This window comes from Suncus etruscus, chromosome 20 (assembly GCF_024139225.1).
Source record: "Suncus etruscus isolate mSunEtr1 chromosome 20, mSunEtr1.pri.cur, whole genome shotgun sequence".
Taxonomy (NCBI): domain Eukaryota; kingdom Metazoa; phylum Chordata; class Mammalia; order Eulipotyphla; family Soricidae; genus Suncus; species Suncus etruscus.
In genome coordinates this window covers 26,980,077-27,001,296 of record NC_064867.1, presented here as the reverse complement: position 1 = coordinate 27,001,296, position 21,220 = coordinate 26,980,077, and the positions used below count along the sequence as shown (strand labels likewise).

General features: G+C 42.1%; 1 protein-coding gene across 2 annotated transcripts in view; it reads left to right on the top strand.

Moving 5' to 3' along the window:
* Positions 1–21,220, top strand: part of CPNE4 (copine 4) — a 483,892-nt gene that overhangs the window by 15,076 nt on the left and 447,596 nt on the right. Inside the window, exon 1 of one of the 2 annotated variants that reach the window (XM_049766523.1) lies at positions 605–635. The exons of the other annotated variant lie outside the window; for it this stretch is intronic. Coding sequence (XP_049622480.1) covers positions 613–635 — 23 coding nt within the window. The 5' untranslated portion in view covers positions 605–612. Of the gene's footprint in view, positions 1–604; positions 636–21,220 lie in introns of those variants that run through there. 2 annotated transcript variants of the gene reach the window in all.

The window sequence follows — 21,220 nt, the reverse complement described above, 5'->3', positions numbered from 1 at the left end:
TTTTTAAATAAGAGTTGGGGAATATCTTGGGGAGGGGTGTGTGTGTGTGTGTGTGTGTGTGTGTGTGTGTGTGGTGGATTAACCCAAAGCACTGCATTGGGGACTCAATCTTCCTGGTGTTGTCCAGGGCATGGTCAGAGCTGAATGGAAGAAAATGCTGATAGAACCTCAGAGGTTGGCAGTAAGGGTTGTATGGCTGAGTGCCAATATCTAGAGAGCCCTGCACCCCACTCCAAACCCCATGGAACTTCAGAGCCCTGTTATCCTGGTGGGCATCCTGGGACACCGATGGCCTGAGCCCACCACGTGATGTCTTGGCACCAATAGGAATGGACCTCCCTCTGCTTCTCCTGGTAGAAACCAGTGTGCCCTCGGGGTTCTGTCCAGGCATCCTTCAGAGCTCGGAACCTTGGACAGGGAAATGCAGCTTTCCTGAGGCTGAGAGCTGAGCTCGGTACCACCTTGGTCTCTGCCGGGTATGGTTGGTGCAGACCACTGAAGTCACTTGATCTTTGACGTGGGGCTCTCATAGCTGTATGTGGAAGCCCTACTAAGCTGGAAATAGTGTCAGTCACCAAGAGATAGTTTGGAACTAGGAGATCAAGTACCAACATGGAAGACCCTGAAGTTCAAGGGTAAGATGAAGCTCTCACCCTTCCGGTCTTTTCCAGCTCTCCCTCCTTCCCACAATCTCTTGCATCTTTCTTTCCATTTTTTCTTTCCGCCCCTTCTTGCTTTTGTCTCTCTCCCACCTTTTTTCTCTTCTTTTCTTTCTCCTCCTTCTCTCCCTCCTTCTACCCTTCTCTTATCGTCTTTACCCCCTTTTATACTGTCATTTCTCCCATCTCTTCTTGGCTCCCTCTCTCCACTGTTGCCTTCCACTGTGCTCTGTGCTCGGCAACTTTTTCTGTTCCCTTTATACTAGTAGGGAAAAGTTTCTTCTTGGGTGATTATTTCTTGTTCTCTCCCTCTTTCCTCGTAAGATTTGCCTACTCTGTGCTACCTATCGCCTGCATCAGGGTACTACTGTTTGTAATTCTAAAGAGAAAATAAACCCTATTATTTCATCATTTCCAGGAAGTTTCAAGTCCAGGGTGAGACTGGAGCTCCAGGGCAGAAAAACCTGCTCCTGGCATATTTTGAGGGGCATTGGGTAGCTTGCTGTTGGAGCCTCATGTGGTAGGAATAAAACAAAAGCACCTTCAGTGCAGTGAATGCAGTCATTTGGGGTTCCAAAAGGAAGGATCTTAAGCAGAAGGAACCTATTTGGGACTATTGGTCTAGAGAGGAAATTTAAACTTTTAGGAAGGTAGACCCTAGAAATAAATACTGCACTGCCTTCTCCTGTTGAGTTTTATGCCACCCACCCAGCCTTTCACTAAATTCCTTTTCTCTTCCCACTAAATTCTATTTTTCTTCAGCTCAAGTGTGCTCAAGGGAATCATCTACTTGAAGACTTTTCCTTGATAAGTAGATCAGGTACTTTCTGGGATTCCAAATAAACAGCTGCTTTAAAGTCTGAATTTAGCAGACAGTACTGAAGCATCTCTTTCGGCTAGGAATTAGGAGTCCAGCTTTTGATTTTTTTTTTTTTTGGTCAAGTCTTGGGTGAGCCATAGCAATTGTCCAGAGCCTCCCAATCTGATCTGCTGGACCTCCTGGAAAGCCTGAAAATCAGGGATTTATTGTGGATATCTGATCTGCTTGGTCCAATACGTAGACTGCAGTAGAATTACTGGCAGCTCTGTGAAATTTCTGTTTCCTTTTTAGCGCTGCCACTCAAGATTGAGAAACAAGAGTTGTTCATTTTGTCTTTTAAATGGTCTGATTCTGTAGATCAAGACATTCTCTCACTCTTGCTCATTGAGAAATATGGTTAAGCTGTATTCTTGGGTGTTTTCATCATACTTGCATGCAGGAACTTAAATAGGTTCATAATTCCCTACCAACAGCCCCAATCCAGGTAGGAATGTTTTATTCACTAGGTGAATTCACTAGGTGAATGCATCCTGATCATTTCAACTGGTATCTGCGTTTTTTACTGCTGTGGTTGTAATGAAATTGGACCAAAATGCTATGATGAGGCACTAGCTGTGGGAGATGAAGACTCTCACTGCTGAATTTATTTCCTTGGAGGCTGGCAATTTTTTCTGTGACTGTTCCCTCTAATCTTTCCAAGACTTAGTCTCAATGACAACTTGGGTGGTTTAGAGTGACTGGAGTCTTCTTAGCTTTGGATAATTTTTTCCTCTTAAGTAAAATATAAAACCTTTTCAAACCTTTGCTGGCTAGATAAACAGTAGAGTAGGACTCTAAACCTTGTATACAACAGACACACATTTAATCTTCACCACTCTATATGGTTCCTTTGGCCCTTCCAGAAGTGATCACTGAGTGCAGAGTCAGGATGAAGTCCCAAAATTGACCAGGTATAGTCCCCCCAAAAAATAAAACACCCACATATTTTCTGGCTGCTCAGAATAGAAAAGTTTTCCTTGACTTATTAGATTTGATTACTAAAAATTTTATACATTCAAAATTTAGGCATTTTGGGGCCGGAGAGATAGATTGGAGGTAAGGTGTTTGCCTTTCATGCAGAAGGTCATTGATTCTAATCCCAGCATCTCATATGATTCCCCGAGCCTGCCAGGAGCGATTTCTGAGCATGTAGCCAGGAGTAACCCCTGAGCACTGCTGGGTGTGACCCAAAAACCAAAAAAAAAAATAAACTAAATTTTAAAAATTTAGGCATTTTATATGTGCATACACACATGTACATGTGTATATGTCTGGAACAAAGGATTCCTTTACTCTTCAATGATGTGCTGATCTTAGGGTATATTTGAGCTACACTTTCATTATCAGATGAATTCTGATTCAAAGTTTACACTGCATATAAGCGGGGGTTGACGTGAGCTTGACTAGAAGCTCTTTAAGAATGTAATAGACAAGAGGCAGTTCTGCAACGTCTTTCCAGCTTCCTATGTTTTCCATCAGGGAAACTGGAGTCCAGATGTGATAGGATTTGGGCCAACGTGATGATCCAGGTGGAAGAAAAATGAGGATCTGAGTGGAGGTTCTCTGAGTCTGGGAACTAAGTAGAGCATAAAACCTTTGCCTCATTTTATTAAAGTGTGTTAGATAGTAACAGGTTAAGGATTTTTGACCAGAAGTTTAAATGAAAATTGTTTTGAGGGCCCTAAGAGATAGCACAGTGGCGTTTGCCTTGCAAACAGCCAATCCAGGACCTAAGGTGGTTGGTTCAAATCCTGGTGTCCCATATGGTCCCCCGTGCCTGCCAGGAGCTATTTCTGAGCAGACAGCCAGGAGTAACCCCTGAGCACCGCCGGGTGTGGCCCAAAAACCAAAAAAAAAAAATTCTTTTGATTGGGGACAATGCCTGGCTAGTCTCAGAGCATATTCCGAATTTGTGCTCAGAGATCAATCCTGGCATAACACAGGGGCATCATTTCAGGTGCCAGGGAGCGAAACCCCATTGACTGTGGCCCCTGCAATCACCTTATCCACTAGAATGCCTCTCCAGGTCTAACATATTTGAGAGATTACAGAGGCTATTTAATAGGACATAGAGATTTCTGGAAAATCGCTTTGGTTAATAAAGCAATCAGGCTTACTGCATGCTACATCCTCCAAGCAGTTAATAATGCTTTTGGAGGTGGAGGGCGCTTGGGTAATGCAAAGCTGTAAATAATGTTTTGTGAAAGACAGAAGCCAAGAACACAATATATTACCAGACAATAGAAGGGGGAGCCTCCCCGTACATCATGGATGCTATCAAAACTGTAATTAGACGAAATTTCCTTGTCCCAAATGTCAACACTTGGAGGAAAAGAGAGATTAAAATAGATTCTGAATCCAAAACATTTTAAGAAGAGAGAAATGCAAAGGAAAGCAAAATCAAAATAATCTGGGTTTCCAGGAAGAAAAGACCAATTGGGGCTGAGTCATTGTTCAACTCAGTTTGAAGTGCTCTTCTCATACTCCTTAACATTGGTAGCCTTGGGGCCGCAGAAATAGCATGGAGGTAAGGAGTTTGCCTTGCATGCAGAAGGTTGGTGGCTCAAATTCCAGCATCCCATATGGTCCTCTGAGCTTGCCAGGAGCAATTTCTTAGCGTAGAGCCAGGAGTAATCCCTAAGTGCTGCCGGGTGTGACTCAAAACCCAAAAACCAAACCAAACCAAAGTAAAACAAAACATTGGTAGTCTTGCCCTGGTCACTGGGAGCACCACTGTACCTTGCCCTGCACTTCCCAGGGGTCCAAGGTCTTAAGATCTTGTAGAGATGGGAAGATAGTTGGGGCATGGAGGAGCTGGAGTTATTTTCTCTGCCTGTTCTTCCCTAAGGAAAGGTGTCTGGAGCTGCATTTCCAGCTTCCAGGACATTTCTAGAGCAGAACCCCTGTCTCTTTGTAGCTCCCTACACTCACCCCCAGTGCTCCCTCTAAAAGTGTGGCATGGTGTCCTTACCACCAGGGAGATAATGCACAATAAAATTCCTGACATTCTGGCTATTTGACTGGCCTTTAGCTCAGCCCCCTTCTACTGTTTTCTGTCACTTGAGGTTCATTGCAGGGCCCCAGACCAAGCGTTTATTGCTTGTTGCATATGTTCTTGCTAGGGTCCAGCTCCAGGTGAATGGTACTAAAGCAAGGTCACCATGAGGATTAAGAAAAAGAAGCAGACATTGGAGAAACAGCATGGGGTCAGGGGATAACTGCCTCTTCGACAGAGAGCCTCAATTGTCTACTACATAGGATTTTTTTTGGTTCCGCAATAATCAGTCATAGAAAGAAGGGCAGATAAAACAAACTCCCAGTTAATACTAACTAAACCTAAGAGAGTCTTTTCATTTTTTAAGTGAACGTGAGGAATGAGGAAACTAAAGTATAATCTCTGAAGGTTGCCTTCCTCTGGGGAAAGGTGGCAGCTAAGAGACGGTATACAGGATTCCCATCTGGGTGGCATTCCCATAATTTGCATTGAGTCTTCATATCATTATGTGCACCTTCTCTCAGACTACTTGTCCTCTCGCTGATTTTTTTCCTTAAACATCTTTATGTCCTATAGTTTCCCTTTCCCGAAACAGCATCTCAGAGCACTGACTCTGGAACCACAACCCCTGAGTTCCTTTGGGTCACCTACCAAGAACAACCACCTCCTTGGAGGGAGTTACTCCACTCTAGTATGTGCCCAGCTATTAACTTGACTAAATGGATTGAAGAACATGATGTGTTATAATAAGGTGATTGATCAAGAAGCTACTTAAAAAAGCACTTGAAATGGTGCTTAGCAGGCAGTAATGCATTGTCAGTTGCTAGCCATGCCTAATGCTTTAGCACAGGGACACAGCAAGGGGGAGATAACTACAAGACAGTCACTGCTTTGGTGGTCCAGCTTTGGGTGCAACCTGGGAAAAGAGAGTTTTTTTCAGTGATGCAGGAAGGAGTTGGTCTTGGACTCCATATTCAGATTGAAGGTTTCTCATCACCCCCAGATCCTATGAACAGTTCAGATAACCAGCTAGAGAAATACAACATCTCCGAATACGGAAATATGTGGTTCTTTTGAGTGGCTCTGTCCCTTTTGGCATCCCAAAGGTGTAGAAGGATCAGCATAGTTTGCAGAGTTCTATGCCGATTGGTTAATCTTATGATGCTCAGACATTTGCCATGGAGATTTTTCTCTTCCTGCCTAGTACTAGTCTTCTGAGTATCTCTTTTTGAGTCTCTTTCTCAGTCAGGGACAAACCAAGGAGAAGATCGGAAGAAGGATCTCCCATCCCTGTTGCCATCTTGTTTCCTTGGACTTGTTGATACTGAAACATTAACACTGTTTTATCACCTTTTACTCATTTGATATATACAGAAGACAACAGATGAGCTAGATAAAATGTGAAGGAATGTTTGGATTATAGGAGTCCTAAGTGATTATTAGAAGAGAAATGGAGAAGTATAGGGAGGGAAAGGAAATAAATAAGGACAAAAAGCACATCTTTATAAAGGACAGCATTGACTTACTGTGGTATAAGAACTTGCTTTACAATGATGCACATTTGAAATTTATATGGCACTAAAACAGCAATCTAATTTTAAATAAATCTAAAAATACTCTCAATTTTTTTTTTTGGTTTTTGGGTCACACCCGGTGATGCTCAAGGGTTATTCCTGGCTATGTGCTCAAAAATCGCTCCTGGATTGGGGAACATATGGGATGCCAGGATTGAACCCAGGTTCGTCCTGAGTCAGCCGCGTGTCAGGCAATCGCACTATCACTTAAGTCCCAAATCTAAGAATATTTTTTTGTTTTTGTTCTTGTTTTTTTTTGGGGGGGGCACACCCAGCAGCACTCAGAGGTTACTTTTGGCTCTGTGCTCAGAAATCACTCCTGGCAATTTTGGAGAACCATATGGGATGTCGGGTATCAAACCCGGGTCCGTTCCGGGTTGGCCCTACTGTTCATTGCTATCTCTCCAGCCCCGGAATATTATTGAATGTCCTATAGAATAAAGGGAATGTAATATGAACTGGAACTGTTTTGATTAATATAGAATTTTGATGCTTTAATTCTAGCTGAAGATGCCATTCATAATAAACCATGTTTTTCTTCCCTTTGCTTTCTTTCTTTTTTATTTTCCTGATTTTTGGTTCACATCTGGTGGTGCTCAAGATTTACTCTTGACTTTGCATTTAGAAATCACTCCTGGAGTGGCTTGGGGGAACCATATAGAGTGTTGGGGATTGAATTCACATTGGCTGCGTACAAAGCAAATGCCTCCTACCTTCTATACTATTGTTCAGGTTAGGTCATGAGGGGAATTTTAATCGGGTTCTTTGAAACATTTCTCTGTTCTTTAGCTATGCAATGGTCACTGTGTACAATTTAAAAAAAATTGAAGTCCTCTTTTGAAAATTAACTTTGCATTTTCCAGTTCTGGTTTCAAATGGGGTTTGTTGATTTCACTGCTCCCAGAACTACCCCATCTGTAATGCTGTTGAGATTTTTCTGGACTCTCAACTCTATGAGTAACACCCCAGGAGTCTACTGCACAGTCAGTTGGACATCTGCCTCTCTCAGTCATTTGAAGGGCTGCAACCATTAAATATGGATGTGAGGCCCAGGCTTCTTGACCAGTGGATATTGCTTTTCGCAAACCATAGGCAGTACTAAGATCCACTTATGTCACAGAGAAGTGACTTCCTCAGTGTTCTTAGACCATCATAGCTCTTTGACAGCTCAGTGTGTGACTGACTTGTGGTTAACCTGTTAGGGAGATTCTGCCCAGAATTTTTGAGTTCTCATTGAAGTCTGTTTGCTGGCCCCTTCCCCTCCCTGGGCCCCTCTGGTGGATCAGCACTGCCTCCATCTATGTGGGCACCATTGCTAATTTTTTTTTTGTTTTTGGTCACACCCAGCAGTGCTCAGGGGTTACTCCTGGCTCTATGCTCAGAAATCGCTCCTGGCAGGCTCGGGGGACCACATGGGATGCCGAGATTTGAACCACCGACCTTTTGCATGCAAGGCAAACACCTTACCTCCATGCTATCTCTCGGGCCACACCATTGCTAATTTATACCATGCTTTTCCTTCCTCTTTCCCAGCTTCCATTTTACTGACCAAGAGAAACAACTCCAATGCATCTCCTGGTTCTTTCATTTATGGGCCTTTTGAGGCTGCTACATGTGTGGCCCACTAAGTCCTTCTCTTCATGCTGTGGATGCTTCCCTGCCTGGCTCACTTTTGAAAGCAGCAGGGAAATCTGTGTGCCAGGAAACCATGGGGGTTTCAGTTCTCCTGCATTGCCCTGGGGATGAGGCTCTGGGGACAAAAAGAAACAGTGGCAAGGCAAATATCCATGAGGAAAGGGGCAGAGAAGTGTTGGACCAAAAGCGGGGGAGTACAGCCCCAGTTTTATCAGTATCAGAAGAGCAGATAGGGTCCCTGAATCACTACAAAGATAAGGATATTAGTTGACAAGTTTTTCTCCCTGAACAGACCTTAAATGAGGTCCAGTGGACACCTGGACACAGGAATGATTGGACCTTTGGGAGCCTTGGAGTAAAGGGGCAGTATAAGTGTATGCTGGTTGGGGTGCTCTGTGAGTGTGAGTGTATGATATGGAGTCTAGAAACTTTTCAGGAAATAGCAAACAGACCTGAATGTTCCCAAGTCTTTGACCTACTTTTCTTTAAAAATCTTCATTTCTTCTCCCCTGACCCCCACATTATTGAGCTGTTAAAATCAGGACTCTGTTATTTGGAGTTGCTAAAGGCTATCTGTTTTTTTCACCTCATGTCATTTAAACCTCACACAGATAGGGGCTACCTATTCTGTGTGCATCTGCCGGAAAGGGATACCATGGCCACCCCATGTTAAACAAACTGCTGCAGGCAGAGAGTTGGAAAGTACAAGTACTCTACCTGTAATAAAAACCCAGACTCTCCACTCAGATGAGAGTGTGGTTAAAGGCTTCCATTTGTCTTGCTGCATTATTAGTATGTAGAGATGGAGGGAAAGGAAAATCATTGTTACCAACCAGTGTTTCTAACCCAGAATTTCTTAGCCTCAGTTCTTCTAATATCTGATCCCAGAGAATTCTTTTCTGTGGCACTTCGAAGATGCACAAAACTAGCCCAGTGAGAAAGCATGGATAGAAACCAAGTCTCAATTACTTCGAAGGCTGCAACCTTGCTGGTATAATTTTCTTATTGGTTTCCCACACTCCATTTGGCACCACAATGCTGCCATTCACAATGTCAACCCCTATCTCGCCTATTATCCTAAAGTGTGTCACTGGGAACCCCTTCTCCTTGTTGGCACCTCCCCAAACTTCCCAGCCACCCTGTCTTTGAGCCTGGACCCTCCTAGGCTTATCCTAAATCCCAACAGCTATGACAACCATACGCTTCTCCCCATGCTAAATGCTTGTGCTCAGGCAGTTAAATGCATGAACATATGGCATCCACCTGGCCTCCTAAAACCATGCTGGGCATCTAACAAGCGTAGAGAAAAGGGAGAGAGGTTTTGCAAAGCTCTGGAAGCTTAGAAAACAGCACTTCCCCACCCCCTAGCAGCAGCTGCGCCTAGTTCCTCAGGGACCTGACACAGAGCAAGTCAAGGCTCTGTAGGAAAGGGGGCTGGTGCCTTGAAGCCATTGAGTTGTGTTCCTTTAATAACACTTGCCGACATCTGCCACAGAGAAAGAACCAGAATAAGATCTGCCATGTGGCTCAGCGCTAGTCTGACCTCTTGACTTTGGGGTGGATGGGTGTGAGTTAGTGAGGGGAGGGAGATGGAGAACTCCCATTTCCCACTGATATCAGCCTTCCAGGAGGTCAGGGCATGTGGGCAGTTCCTTAGAGAACCAGGCTGTTCTGAGTGTTTCATCTCTTGCCAGTGTCAGGCCAGTGAACATGGAGCAGGTGTCTCAGCTGAGCAGAAGCTGTGTTGAAGAATCCCAGGATGCAGAAGAAGGTGAACTTGGGTAGAGCCTGCTCTCTGAGGGACTACCTGGAACTTTGCATAAATATCCTCAGAGCCCAGAGTTTCCCACCTGGGTGATATTATCATAGAGATAGATATTGGGTCTTTGACTCTGTTTGGAAGCCATATTGGATAGTGCTCAGGGGCTATTTTAAGTGCACACATACATGCTCGAGGGTCGGCCCTGGAGGTATTCAGGAGTTATTAAGCCCAAGATTTTAGTATGTACAGCCTACATGGTGGCCTTTGAGCCCTCTCCCCAACTCTGATACTGGATGAAAAAGTAATTTTATTCGTGAGTTTTTTGGGAAGCAAAAAACAGTTTTTATTTGGAGGTTCTGAAGAATGGGAGGGAGAAATAAGAAAGAAAAAAAAAAGAAAGAGAGGGAAAGAAAGAAAGAAAGAAAGAAGAAAGAGAGAAAGAAAAGAAAAGAAAGAAAGGAAGGAAGGAAGAAGAAAGAAAGAAAGAAAGAAAGAAAGAAAGAAAGAAAGAAAGAAAGAAAGAAAGAAAGAAAGAAAGAAAGAAAGAAAGAAAAAGAAAGAAAGGCAATCAAGGGCGAGTGTGAGCTTCTCCAAAGGTGGAGAGAGTCCCAGTACACAACCCAGCATGAAAATAGCAAAGTCCATAACTCAAGAGGGGAGACGTGGAGAACATATGCTTGGGCACCATGTACCCAGGAAACACAAATATGCTTATTGTTGATTTTTAATTATTGATTATTGATGTATTTTTTTGTGGCATGAGACTAAATCCAGTGATGCTCAGGTTTTCTCCTGAATCTGTGATCAGGGATCAATCCTGGCAGTGTTTGAAGAATCATATTTGGCTCTGATTGTTGAACTTGGGTTAATATCATGCAAGGCAAATTCTGTAATCCCTGTCCTATATGTCTAGTACCATTTATCTATCTTTCTATTTATCATCCATCCATCCATCCATCATCTCTATCTCTCTATCTCTCCATCTCTCTCTATATCTCTATTATCTATCTATCTATCTATCTATCTATCTATCTATCTATCTATCTATCTATCTATCTATCTATCTATCTATCTATCTATCTATCTATCTATCTATCCTCTCTAGCAATGCTCTGTGGTTAAAATGTTTAAGGCCCAGTAGTTTCAGGATTCTGCATGGCTCCAAAGAACAGTGCTTAGGGGGTTATGAGATCAAACTTTCAAGGGATCAAATTTGGGGCTTTGTGCTTTAGGCATGGACTTCACCTAGTTCAGCTAATGACTCCAGTTCTTACAAAGGCTATTAATATAACTATGAGTTAAATAAAAGCACCAGGTAAACTCCCAAGCTCAGTTCTGCAGCTTTTGCTTTTGCAGGAGGCCCCTCTTCCTGTTCTCAATGCTGTCTTCCTCTAGCAGTCAACTTAAGCACTGCACCCCAGCCAGATGTTCTTGGAGGAGCCCCCTCTCCCTGTTCTCAATTATATCTCCCTCTAGCGGTCAATTACAGCACTGCACCCTTCAGCTGCTCTTGGAGAAGCACCTCTCCCTGTTTTCAGTGCTGTCTCCCTCTAGTGGTCAATTTAAGCACCTCACCCCAGCCACCTGCTCTTGGAGGAGCCCCCTCTCCCTGTTCTCAATGCTGACTCCCTCTGGTGGTCAATTAAGAGCACTGCACCCCAGCCAGCTGCTCTTGTAGGATCTCCCTCTCACTGTTCTCAAAGCTCTCTCCCTCTAGAGATTAATTTAAGCACTGCACTCCAGCCACCTGATCTTGGAGGAACCCCTTCTCCCTCTTCTCAATGCTGTTTATGGCTGTTTAGGGTTTATGGACATACCCCTAATAACACAGGGCAGTCTTACACCTTCTCTATTGGCACCACTTACACACATGTGCGCAGACACTCTTGTCTCCATACAGAGATATCTTGGGCTTGAGGCCAGATGAGCTATTTTCGATTCCACTTCACTCACCTCCTGCTTGTAAGGCTTGGCTCAGTTCCTTAACATCTGTGCCCATTTTCTTGACTCCTTAAAATTGGAATATTGGCAATTATATCCTGGTGTTGTTGTGAAGGTTAGAGGTAAAAGTATTTGGAGGCACTTGCTTGACAAATGGTATTATTACCACAATATCCTCTTATGAATCATTAAGAAAAGTAGGTACTAATTCTGGCTTTTGATGGAGTTGATTTTCTTGGATCGCTCTTCACTTGGCTGTTGTAACTAATATTTACTCCTCTTCCCTCTCGAGACTGAATGTGGATGCTTTCCATTTCACAATACTTTCTGTCAGTCCATATGTGATAAGACATAACATGTCATCATTCAGGAATCTGAATTATTTTCAGATAATTAAAAAATTTTCACGGTTTGAATGGCAACCAAAGACTTGGTTTAGAAAACATTTGTGGATGAATAATTCACGAAGGTTTAGTAAGGGAAGTTGAACTCAGAATGTTTGGAACATATGATGTGAGTTTGAATGAAATGAACTATTGAATGAAGGAAGGGTTCCTGTGTGTGGTTTTCAGGTTTCACACTGTACAATTCTTTTGCTTACCATTCTTATTGTAGGAGTATTGTCCTACCTGTGTGATCATGTATAGTAGCTCTGCAGCCAAGCACTTTTCACAATACCAATACAATTGCATTTACTCCTTCATACATCTGTTGCATGGATGGTATTTTCTCCTTTTTCTAAGCATGGCATGTGGGGATCAGAAAGGTTATCACCTGTTCTATTTACAAAGTTAATCAGTGTGGGAAAGAAGACTTCCAGATAAGATGAAGATCTATCTGACTTCTGGGATCCTACCTGAAGAATTCAAGCAAACAGTTCCTTAACAATAAAACGAAATATTTTCCTTTGAATTGGGTGTTAGGTATCTCAAAATAAAAATAAGTGAAGATGCTGAATGAAAGGATTTTATTTTCTGGAGGGGGCACACCCAGTGATGCTCAAGGGTTCCTTTTGGCTATGTGCTCAGCAATTGCTCATAGTTCCAGGATGCCGCGGATCAAACCTAAGTCCATCCTGGATCAGCTGCATGGAAGGCAAATGCTCTACCACTGCACTGTTGCTCTGGCCCCTGAATGAAAGGTTTTTTTTTTTTTTTTTTTTTTTTTTACAAGTTCTGTCTATTCAATTCTATCACCTCTTGTCTAGAACTAAGGTCCCAGAAAAATTACTGGTTGAGGTAGCTGGAGAGATAATATGTGTGTTAGGGCTCTTGTCTTGCTTGCAGCAAATTAGCAGAACATAGAAGACAATTTCTGAAGCCCATAGCTGTCATTCTAGGGATATGTAGTGATGTGCTTTTTTTCTTTATGTTTTTATTTGTTTATTTTTTATTTGTTTTTAAGACCACATCCAGGGTGCTGGGGTAATTATACCTGGCTTTGTGCTCAGAAATAACTCCTGATTGGCTTGGAGGACCATATGGTTTGTCAAGAATTGAACCTGGGAATTGAACAAGGCAAACTTCCTATGCACTGTATTATCATGCCAGCCCTAGTTATGTGCTATTTGTTATTTAAACTCATTTAAAGGACTTGGGCTTCAAGGTTAACAGTAAACTGGATGAAATCATGTGTTCTTCTTAAGACTAGATGATTAAGCAGTAATAAACCCCTCTGAATTGTTGGAGCTTGGTTCACCCCCACCTCCCCATCTTCTGATAATTCTGACTATCTAGAGGAGGTGAAGGTTATAGTGACTAAATGTTCTTGTTGATGGCTTGCTGATTCTTTGTTACTTCTTTTTTTATAAGGGCAATTTTTTTCTTTTTTCTTTTTTAAAGAAGAGGACAAGGTAAAGTTACAGTGGAAGGACAATCAAAACAGAGTTCTCAGAAGAAATCCCCCTGCTGACACTCCAATTTTAAACTTACAATCAAAGAATGATAAAACAACCATGTACAATTACTTTGTCCCCCAAGACTCCAGATTGCAGTACATTATAAATTTTCCTAGAGCAATTTAAAGCCATAAAATTTATGTAACTCCTTAAACTTGAACACATAGTAGTTTTTTACATTTCCATACACTTGCATATTAGTTCAAGTCAACCTCAAAAGTTTAAGTGGGATTTTTTTTAAAGGTTTAGAGTCAAAGGAGCACAGTAAAAATGGTGTTAGAGTGGCAATTATCATTTGCATGGGCCCACCAAAGTATGGGGGACATGGAAAGAAAAAAACCTTGGCCTAAATACAGAAGACCCTACCCCTGAAGTTTCCTGACAAAAGACCAATTCTAGGCTCTAGGCAAACTAGTTTGTCCAATCCAGGTCATTGTCCGTAGTGCCAATACAGTTTTGTTTTCACACAGTCTCTGTTGTTGGTATCATGTTTCTGTATTGAAGATCCTGGAATCTGTATATTCTACATTGAAGTCAGGATGGTGCGGAGCGTCGTCTAATTTCAACTCACAATTAAAGGGTAATGCAGAAAGCCCTGTCCAGTATGCAGGTCGTTGTTGTTGTTTAAATCTTCTCAGTGTTAAGGGAAGACTCTTTTGAGTAAATCGATATCAGAGCAGCAGTAGAGTCTTCCCTGGTAGAGGATTGCTTCCAGGTGATGTCATAGACAACTTTGGATATTTCATAGATGGCTTCCCTGGTTCAGGGGTGAATGGAGAATGTCCAAACCTCTGAGGCCTGTGCCAGGTCATCATGTCAATGTTCAGGGTGTAAGGTCCCATTGCACCACAAGATTTGTGTGTTTCTATCTCTATTAGATAAGAACTTATTTGTATGTATAGTATTTTCCATTTTAATGTGCCCATGCAAACAAGGAATAATGCCACGTGGCATTATCAGCACATAAGGAGGCTGCAAGAATAAGTCCAACAATTCCCGTGACCTGGTTCAAACATAGGGATTAAACTGAGGGACTCTTTCACCAAAATTCCTTATTGAACAGTTCAGAAAGAGAAAAAAAGATAAAAACTGGGGAAAATAAACAATCTAACTTAAGACAATGGACACAATTGTCACCGTTTAAGGGGATATTCAGTAATAGTTATAGCGGTTGAGGGAATATACCTATAATATTCAAAGGAGATATGCATGTCCCTTTTATGTCATTAGAAATAGTCGTGCTGAATCCTGGACACCACTCTGGTCTGTGATTTAGCCTTTTGGAGTCTGCAAAATGACTCCCCACAGTTCAATATAGGTAAATGCATTTGAGTGGGAACTAATCAGAAACCTAGTATGGTAGCAAACACAGTTACAAAATGAAAGAAGGAAGAGGTCAAGAGGCCGCTGAGAGTAAACATATAGGAAAAGAGTACTTGTCTCTTCCCAGCCTGAGAGTCCATCCTCTCATTTTTAGTTTGAATATATATGGTACCCCCGCGTGGTTTTTGAAATGAAGACCAATGGGGAAAAAAAATTACCAGTGAATATCCCGACATACACCAGTGCTGCATCGGCCCGCCCTTCTCCCCATGTGTCCACCTCTTAGTGTAGGGAGAAAAAGGGGGAAAGCCTGAGGACCACTTTAGAGTCCACCTGGGCTGGCAACCAGAGAAGGCCTGGAGAAAAGGGGAGAAATAGTGGAACGGCTGGAGGCCTGCCAAGCCTCCCAGCACCCCAAAAGCTAAGGAGAATGCCATCCGGCATGGGGTGTCCCCTAACCCCATACCTAGGAAGAACTGGCCTCCAGGATCAAGGAACAGGAAGCCAGATATCTGCCTGGCCCCTCTCCATGCTCCTCCCCCCTAGAGTAGGGAGGAAGCCTGAGGACCCCTAAAAGAGTCCACCTGGAACCCACTTCAGGCCACCTGAGCTAGCACCCAGGAAAGGCCTAGAGTCCAGGGGAAGAAGGGGAATGGCTGGAGGCCTGCCAAGCCTCCTAGCACTCCCCAAGCAATTTATTTTTCAGTCAACATTGAATGTGTCGACCCAAACTCAAGAACTATAAAAGTGAAAGGAAGATTAATGTGAGGTTACAAAGGATTGTGAATAATAAGGAATAAGACATTTTTGAAGCTTCAGGAAATGAAAGATGGGGAGTTCTATGTTTCTAGAAAGAGGACTGCCTCATGCTACTTAGAACCATCTTAGGTTGTGAATGTGTCTTTGAATTTCAGAGCCTGTAGGAGCCTTAGAGATAATCTACTTACCATGCAGACAGACTTTATATCTTTTGTTCTGCTTATCTATTTCTTGGGGGGGGGGTCACATATGGCAGTGCTCAAAGTGCTCAGAGTCCTGGCTCTGTGCTCAAAAATCACTCACAGCAGGCTCGAAGGACCATATGGGATGCTGGGATTCAAACTACCATTCTTTTGCATGCAAGGCAAACACCATACCTCCATGCTATCTCTCCAGCCCATGCTTATCTTTTTTTAAAGAATGAAGGAAAGGATTGTGGAAGAGATTTAATTGCTGAGTAACATGCTTGGTTTCCTTAATATTGTCCCAAGGATCCAGAACAGAAGAGCTTATGATCTCAATTTTACTGATAATAAAATTGAGATTATTTTTTACTGATCATAAGATCCAGGATGTGTATTCAAGTTGTTCTTCTCTGGACTAACTGGTGTAGTGCTTGTGTTTTTTGTATTTTGATAGTTAGTGAGGAATGGTATACTTTCCATAAATTGGAAAGTCAATTTATGTGAATGATAAATCACTGGTATAGAAAAAAAAAAACAACCAAAACCACTAGTAACTGAAGTAGCACCTACCTGTATTAGCAATAGATACCACATTCTCACAGTGCTTTACTGAGGGTCTGTCTTCATTCCCTTTTGACCAGTGATGAAACTGAGATGCAGAGAGAGACAGGCTTCCCCCTCTACTCCCCCACATTGCTATTAGAAATGTTCTTTCTGGAACCATAGCACTAGCACTGTTTGCCTTGCATGTGGCCAACCAGGGTTCAATCCCTAGCATCCTATATGTCCTTAGAGCCTGCCAGGAATAATTTCTGAACTTAGAGCCAGATGTAACCCTTAAATTCCACCAGATTTGGCCCAAACTCTGACCTCCAAAGAAGTTCCCTTTCTTGTATTTTTAGGATTTTTCTTCTTTGGTAGACTTTGAATCCACAGGCAGGGATTATTAGAATCTATTTCTTCAGTCCAGAATTTTTCATAGAGTGTTTTTTCCCATGGTAGATGTGTTTTGGACCTTTGACTAAGTGGATTTTATCAGTCCCTTGAATCTTCCCTCCCTCATGATCTTAAGTGTCTGTACAGAGATTGGCTGACCAGTGCAGTGGGAAGGAATAACTGGAGAGATAGTTCAGGAGGCAAGCCACTTGTCTTTTTTTTTTAAGCCACTTGTGTTAATGCTTCTGAGCTACAACTTTGGTTTGAATCTCTAGCAGTATATATGGTTCCCTGAGCACAGAGGTCTCCTCGCACAGAAGAAGGAACAACCCCTGAGCATGCTGGAAGTGATAGAGAAGCCAAACAACCAAGCAAACAAACCCCAAAGAAAGATGGCACTTTCCTTCTAAAAAGCAAAGCAGACCATAGCTATCATTTTTAAATGATGGAACAGTATTTCTTTTTGGGGGTATTTACCCATAGTATAAATTAGATTATGATAGTGTTTTCTAAAGTGGGCAAATAGCCACATTTAGAAAGGTACTAGAATGATGTGGTGGAAATAATCTCTGGTGCAATTATTGGAGTATTTTTGTTTGTTTACTTAAAGAATGTAGATTTCCAAAGGGTTGTTGAAATCTTATTTTTGAGGAATAAGTGGTGGTAGGTAGGCCAAATTAGTCTCAGTACCTCTGAGTTATGCCAACTTGACATATCACTCGAATAAATGGTAACTCCTAGATCCTGTAAGGCAGATGTCCCAATTATCAGTGATCCAAGAATTTGCCTTGGTTTTGGGCTCTGCCACCTCAACACAACACCATATTCAGTTGGCAAGGCAGAAGACCTGGCATTCCCCAATCATCAAATTGGTGCATGTCACATAAATTAGTGCATATCCTATTGACTGAAGGTCACTCACATGATCCTAGAAGGCAGAAAAGAAACATTCTTCCTTGTGGAAGGGTGAGCAAAATTACATAAAGGTGATAATTTGGAGTAGGGGGACTAGAGAGAGTACAGCAATAGGGCTTCATTTGCCTTGCACTGATACTTGTAATTGCCTTGTACATGCTTTGCACTTGCATGTGATTGGCCTGGATTTTATTCTTGGCACTTTATATGGTCCCCTGAACCTCACCAGAAGTCATCCTTGAGTGCAGAGACAGGAATAAGTCCTGAGCATCTCTGGGAATAGCCTCCAAACAAATAAACAAAAAAACCCAACAAGACAGAAACAAAAATGAAAGGTGAGTTACAGTATATTTTAATTCAGTGGTACTGCTTATTTATTTTCTTCTTATTCCTGAGTCATATGAAGGGTTAAGGGTTGCAGTTCCAATACTGTAATATTTCTGTGGATTAGTCTTAGGAATTTGTGGTTTCATTAGGCAGGAGATAATTTTAATTCTGTATGTTGAACCACTGACTCATGTCTAACGGACTATTTGAAGTTTCTACTTGTTGGTTCTACCAGTTGCTATGGCTTAGATTTAGAAGGAATATGTTATGTGAGAAGGAATAACATCTTCCTTCTAAGCCATCAGAAATGTTTTAGTTTAGTAAATTGCCCTATTTTCTTGGTTCTGTCTCAAAGGATGACTTAATTAGAGCTCCAGGGTTTTAAATGTCAGTGCAAAAATATTTTCTATCAGGTTATTAAAAATCTTCCCTAAACAATGCCTTAGTAGATTTCACAGGTATAAAAAACATTCATTATGACTCCTTTCTAACTCTTTTTTCTCTCTTCTTCCTTCTTTTCTTCCTTTTTCCTTTCCTTTCCTTTCCTTTCCTTTCCTTTCCTTTCCTTTCCTTTCCTTTCCTTTCCTTTCCTTTCCTTTCCTTTCCTTTCCTTTCCTTTCCTTTCCTTTCCTTTCCTTTCCTTTCCTTTCCTTTCCTTTCCTTTCCTTTCCTTTCCTTTCCTTTCCTTTCCTTTCCTTTCCTTTCCTTTCCTTTCCTTTCCTTTCCTTTCCTTTCCTTTCCTTTCCTTTCCTTTCCTTTCCTTTCCTTTCCTTTCCTTTCCTTTCCTTTCCTTTCCTTTCCTTTCCTTTCCTCCTCTCCTCTCCTCTCCTCTCCTTTCCTCTCCTCTCCTCTCCTCTCCTGTCCTCTCCTCTCCTCTCCTCATTCTGGGCCACTGGTCAGTGATTACTCTTGACGGTTCTCAGGAGACCATGTGTGTCGCTGGGGATTGAACCCTGGTTGAAAGCGTGCAACTCAACCTTTTCTACTCACTGATGTTTCTTTGACCCCCAGTTCTTTCTGATAAGTCCTTCTACCTGCACTGCTATGTGCACCAAAAATGAAAAGTATCAAAATGTTAGTATCTATAGTTTGTTGGCTTAATTATAACTTTTCCTCTATATCTTTTATATATTTTACAACAAAATTTATACACAAGTACACATTTTTAAAATTATAACATTTCCTAGATATATTATAATCAGAAAAATTACATCTCACACCTTTGTACAGGTAGGGTATAGACATTTAAAAGTACTTCTGAATATTTTGTAATTTTGTCTCATGAATTATAATTAAGTGGCATTTGCGCTAGAGGATTTTCTCCCTGTTTGCTTTTCAAAGACATTTAGAGCCTTGAGATGATCTTGAGAAGAGTGGGGAGAGCAGGAGGAAAGAAATGCCACTCAGCATTGAGGGGGACCATCATTTCCATTGTGAAATCCAATTTAATGAGGGTCAGACAGTCCCTGTATCACTGTTCCCCTTCTGCTTCTATAGGTTATTTAATTTGGAATCTTCTGATGAATGTCATCTTGCAATTAAAATGCTGGCACTAACAAGTTTCATGCAAGTTTTGGCATCTATGGCCCCCAGCTGTCAGCAAACTTGTCTTTTTAATCAAGATCTGTATTACTCTCTTATACCAAGTAACTTTTCATTTTCCCAGACCTCCAGGAATGTGAATGGGAAAGCGAAACATTCGTTGAATTTTAATCCAACGACTTGTCTCTTGGAAGTTTTCTATGCTATAAAGAGCTTCCATGGGTTTCCAAGATTATACAACTTCTAGGGTCAGCATTCAAGTGCGCTCAGGGTGCACAAAAGATCTGCCATTCAGAAGAAGGGTTCTGGGTTGTTCAGGTGCTTAGATGCCCTGTGATTTGAATTATGAAGAGATGGGGCAGAAGCACTACTGTCCAGGAAAGAATGATCCAAGCAAGATTATAGGATCACCAGCGTGTGAATAAGACAATGCGTGTTATGAAAAGGGCTGATCTCACTGACAGCTCAAAACACCCTGACTACAGGGAAATATTTTCCAGATTCAATGGAGGAATTCCTCTCTGGGAGAGATGGTCTTTACCTCCTCCCCTTTCCCCCTGGCTTTATGGCATTCTTCCAGTAGACATTTTGTCTTCGGCCACCACTGTAATGCACAGACATAAGTAGTCTACAGGTTACTACAAACAACTGCCAAGACTGGGGGTGAAGGGGCCTGTAGAGTCCAGGATGATGTGGTCCCCACTCAGGACTCACAGGTCATTCACAGTATTCATTGACTCCTGAACTTCCAAGTGACTTTGGAGCCCAGGGGGATCTAGATTAAATGCAGCTCTGTCTCAATAGAAACTGTGAAAGCCCGAGAGTCAGCAGAGCAACAAATTTCCAAGTGATGTAAGGCTTCTGACTGGAGGGCCCCTAAATGAGTAACAGGGATTTAATGAACAGCAGTTGTCTTCATTGGGATCATCAACCTGTCAGAGATGTTGGAAAAACATGGCTTCTCGATCCATTTCTTGAATTCTTCTGTATTACAAACGCTAATGGCTTTCATGCAGCCTTTGACTTATCAGTAGTTCTTACAGGAATTGATTCATGGCTGGGTTGACTTTTCTTTCAAATTGGGAACAAAAGTCTTCAAATGGGCACTGGTGGTTGATTTTCTGCTGCTTAACAGAAGCATGGCTGCTTCCCTTAACCTTGCATACCTAATTACTGAAATTGTGAGTGTGGGGAAAAAGAGGCCGATGCTTTGTATAGACTGACATTGAAGAATGACTTTTCTCATTATAATCTACACTTGGAAGGAGTGTAATCTAAGTTGGTGAAATGTACAAGTAAAAACTAGGGAAAACATTGGGGCCAGAGCAATAGCACAGCAGTAGGGTGCTTGCCTTGTATGCAGCAGACCCAGGACAGACCTGGGTTCAATCCCCGGCATCCCATATGGTCCTATAAGCCAGGAATGATTTCTGAGTGCATATCCAGGAGTAAACTCTGAACTTCACCAGATGTAGCCCCAAAACCAAAAAAAAAAAATAATCAAAACAAAACAACAGGGAAAGTAGTTGAATAAAAGGGAACAAGAAAAATAGAAGCAATTCATTGGAGCTTCATTGCCTTGAGTTCCGTTTATATTAGAGTTAGTGCCTTTCAAGAGTCCTATGAAAATGAAAAGTCAGTAACACATTAATGAGAGCTTTGGTTCTCGTATCTCACCTTTTTCCCCTGGCCCCTCTGAGGCTCTTTACACAGGCCTGGTTGGTTCTAATTTAATATCCACACCTCGGCCGCAGTTGGTTTCTGGCCTTTGGAGACTCACTGCTTAATACCACAGTGAGCAATTGAGATGACAAATGGGGCCAATAAGAAAAGTTTCAAAAGCAGCTGTGGGAGGCTATGGCCACAGTGGGTGTAGGTGCCAGAGGTGAGGCCCAAGATTGGCAGCCAAAC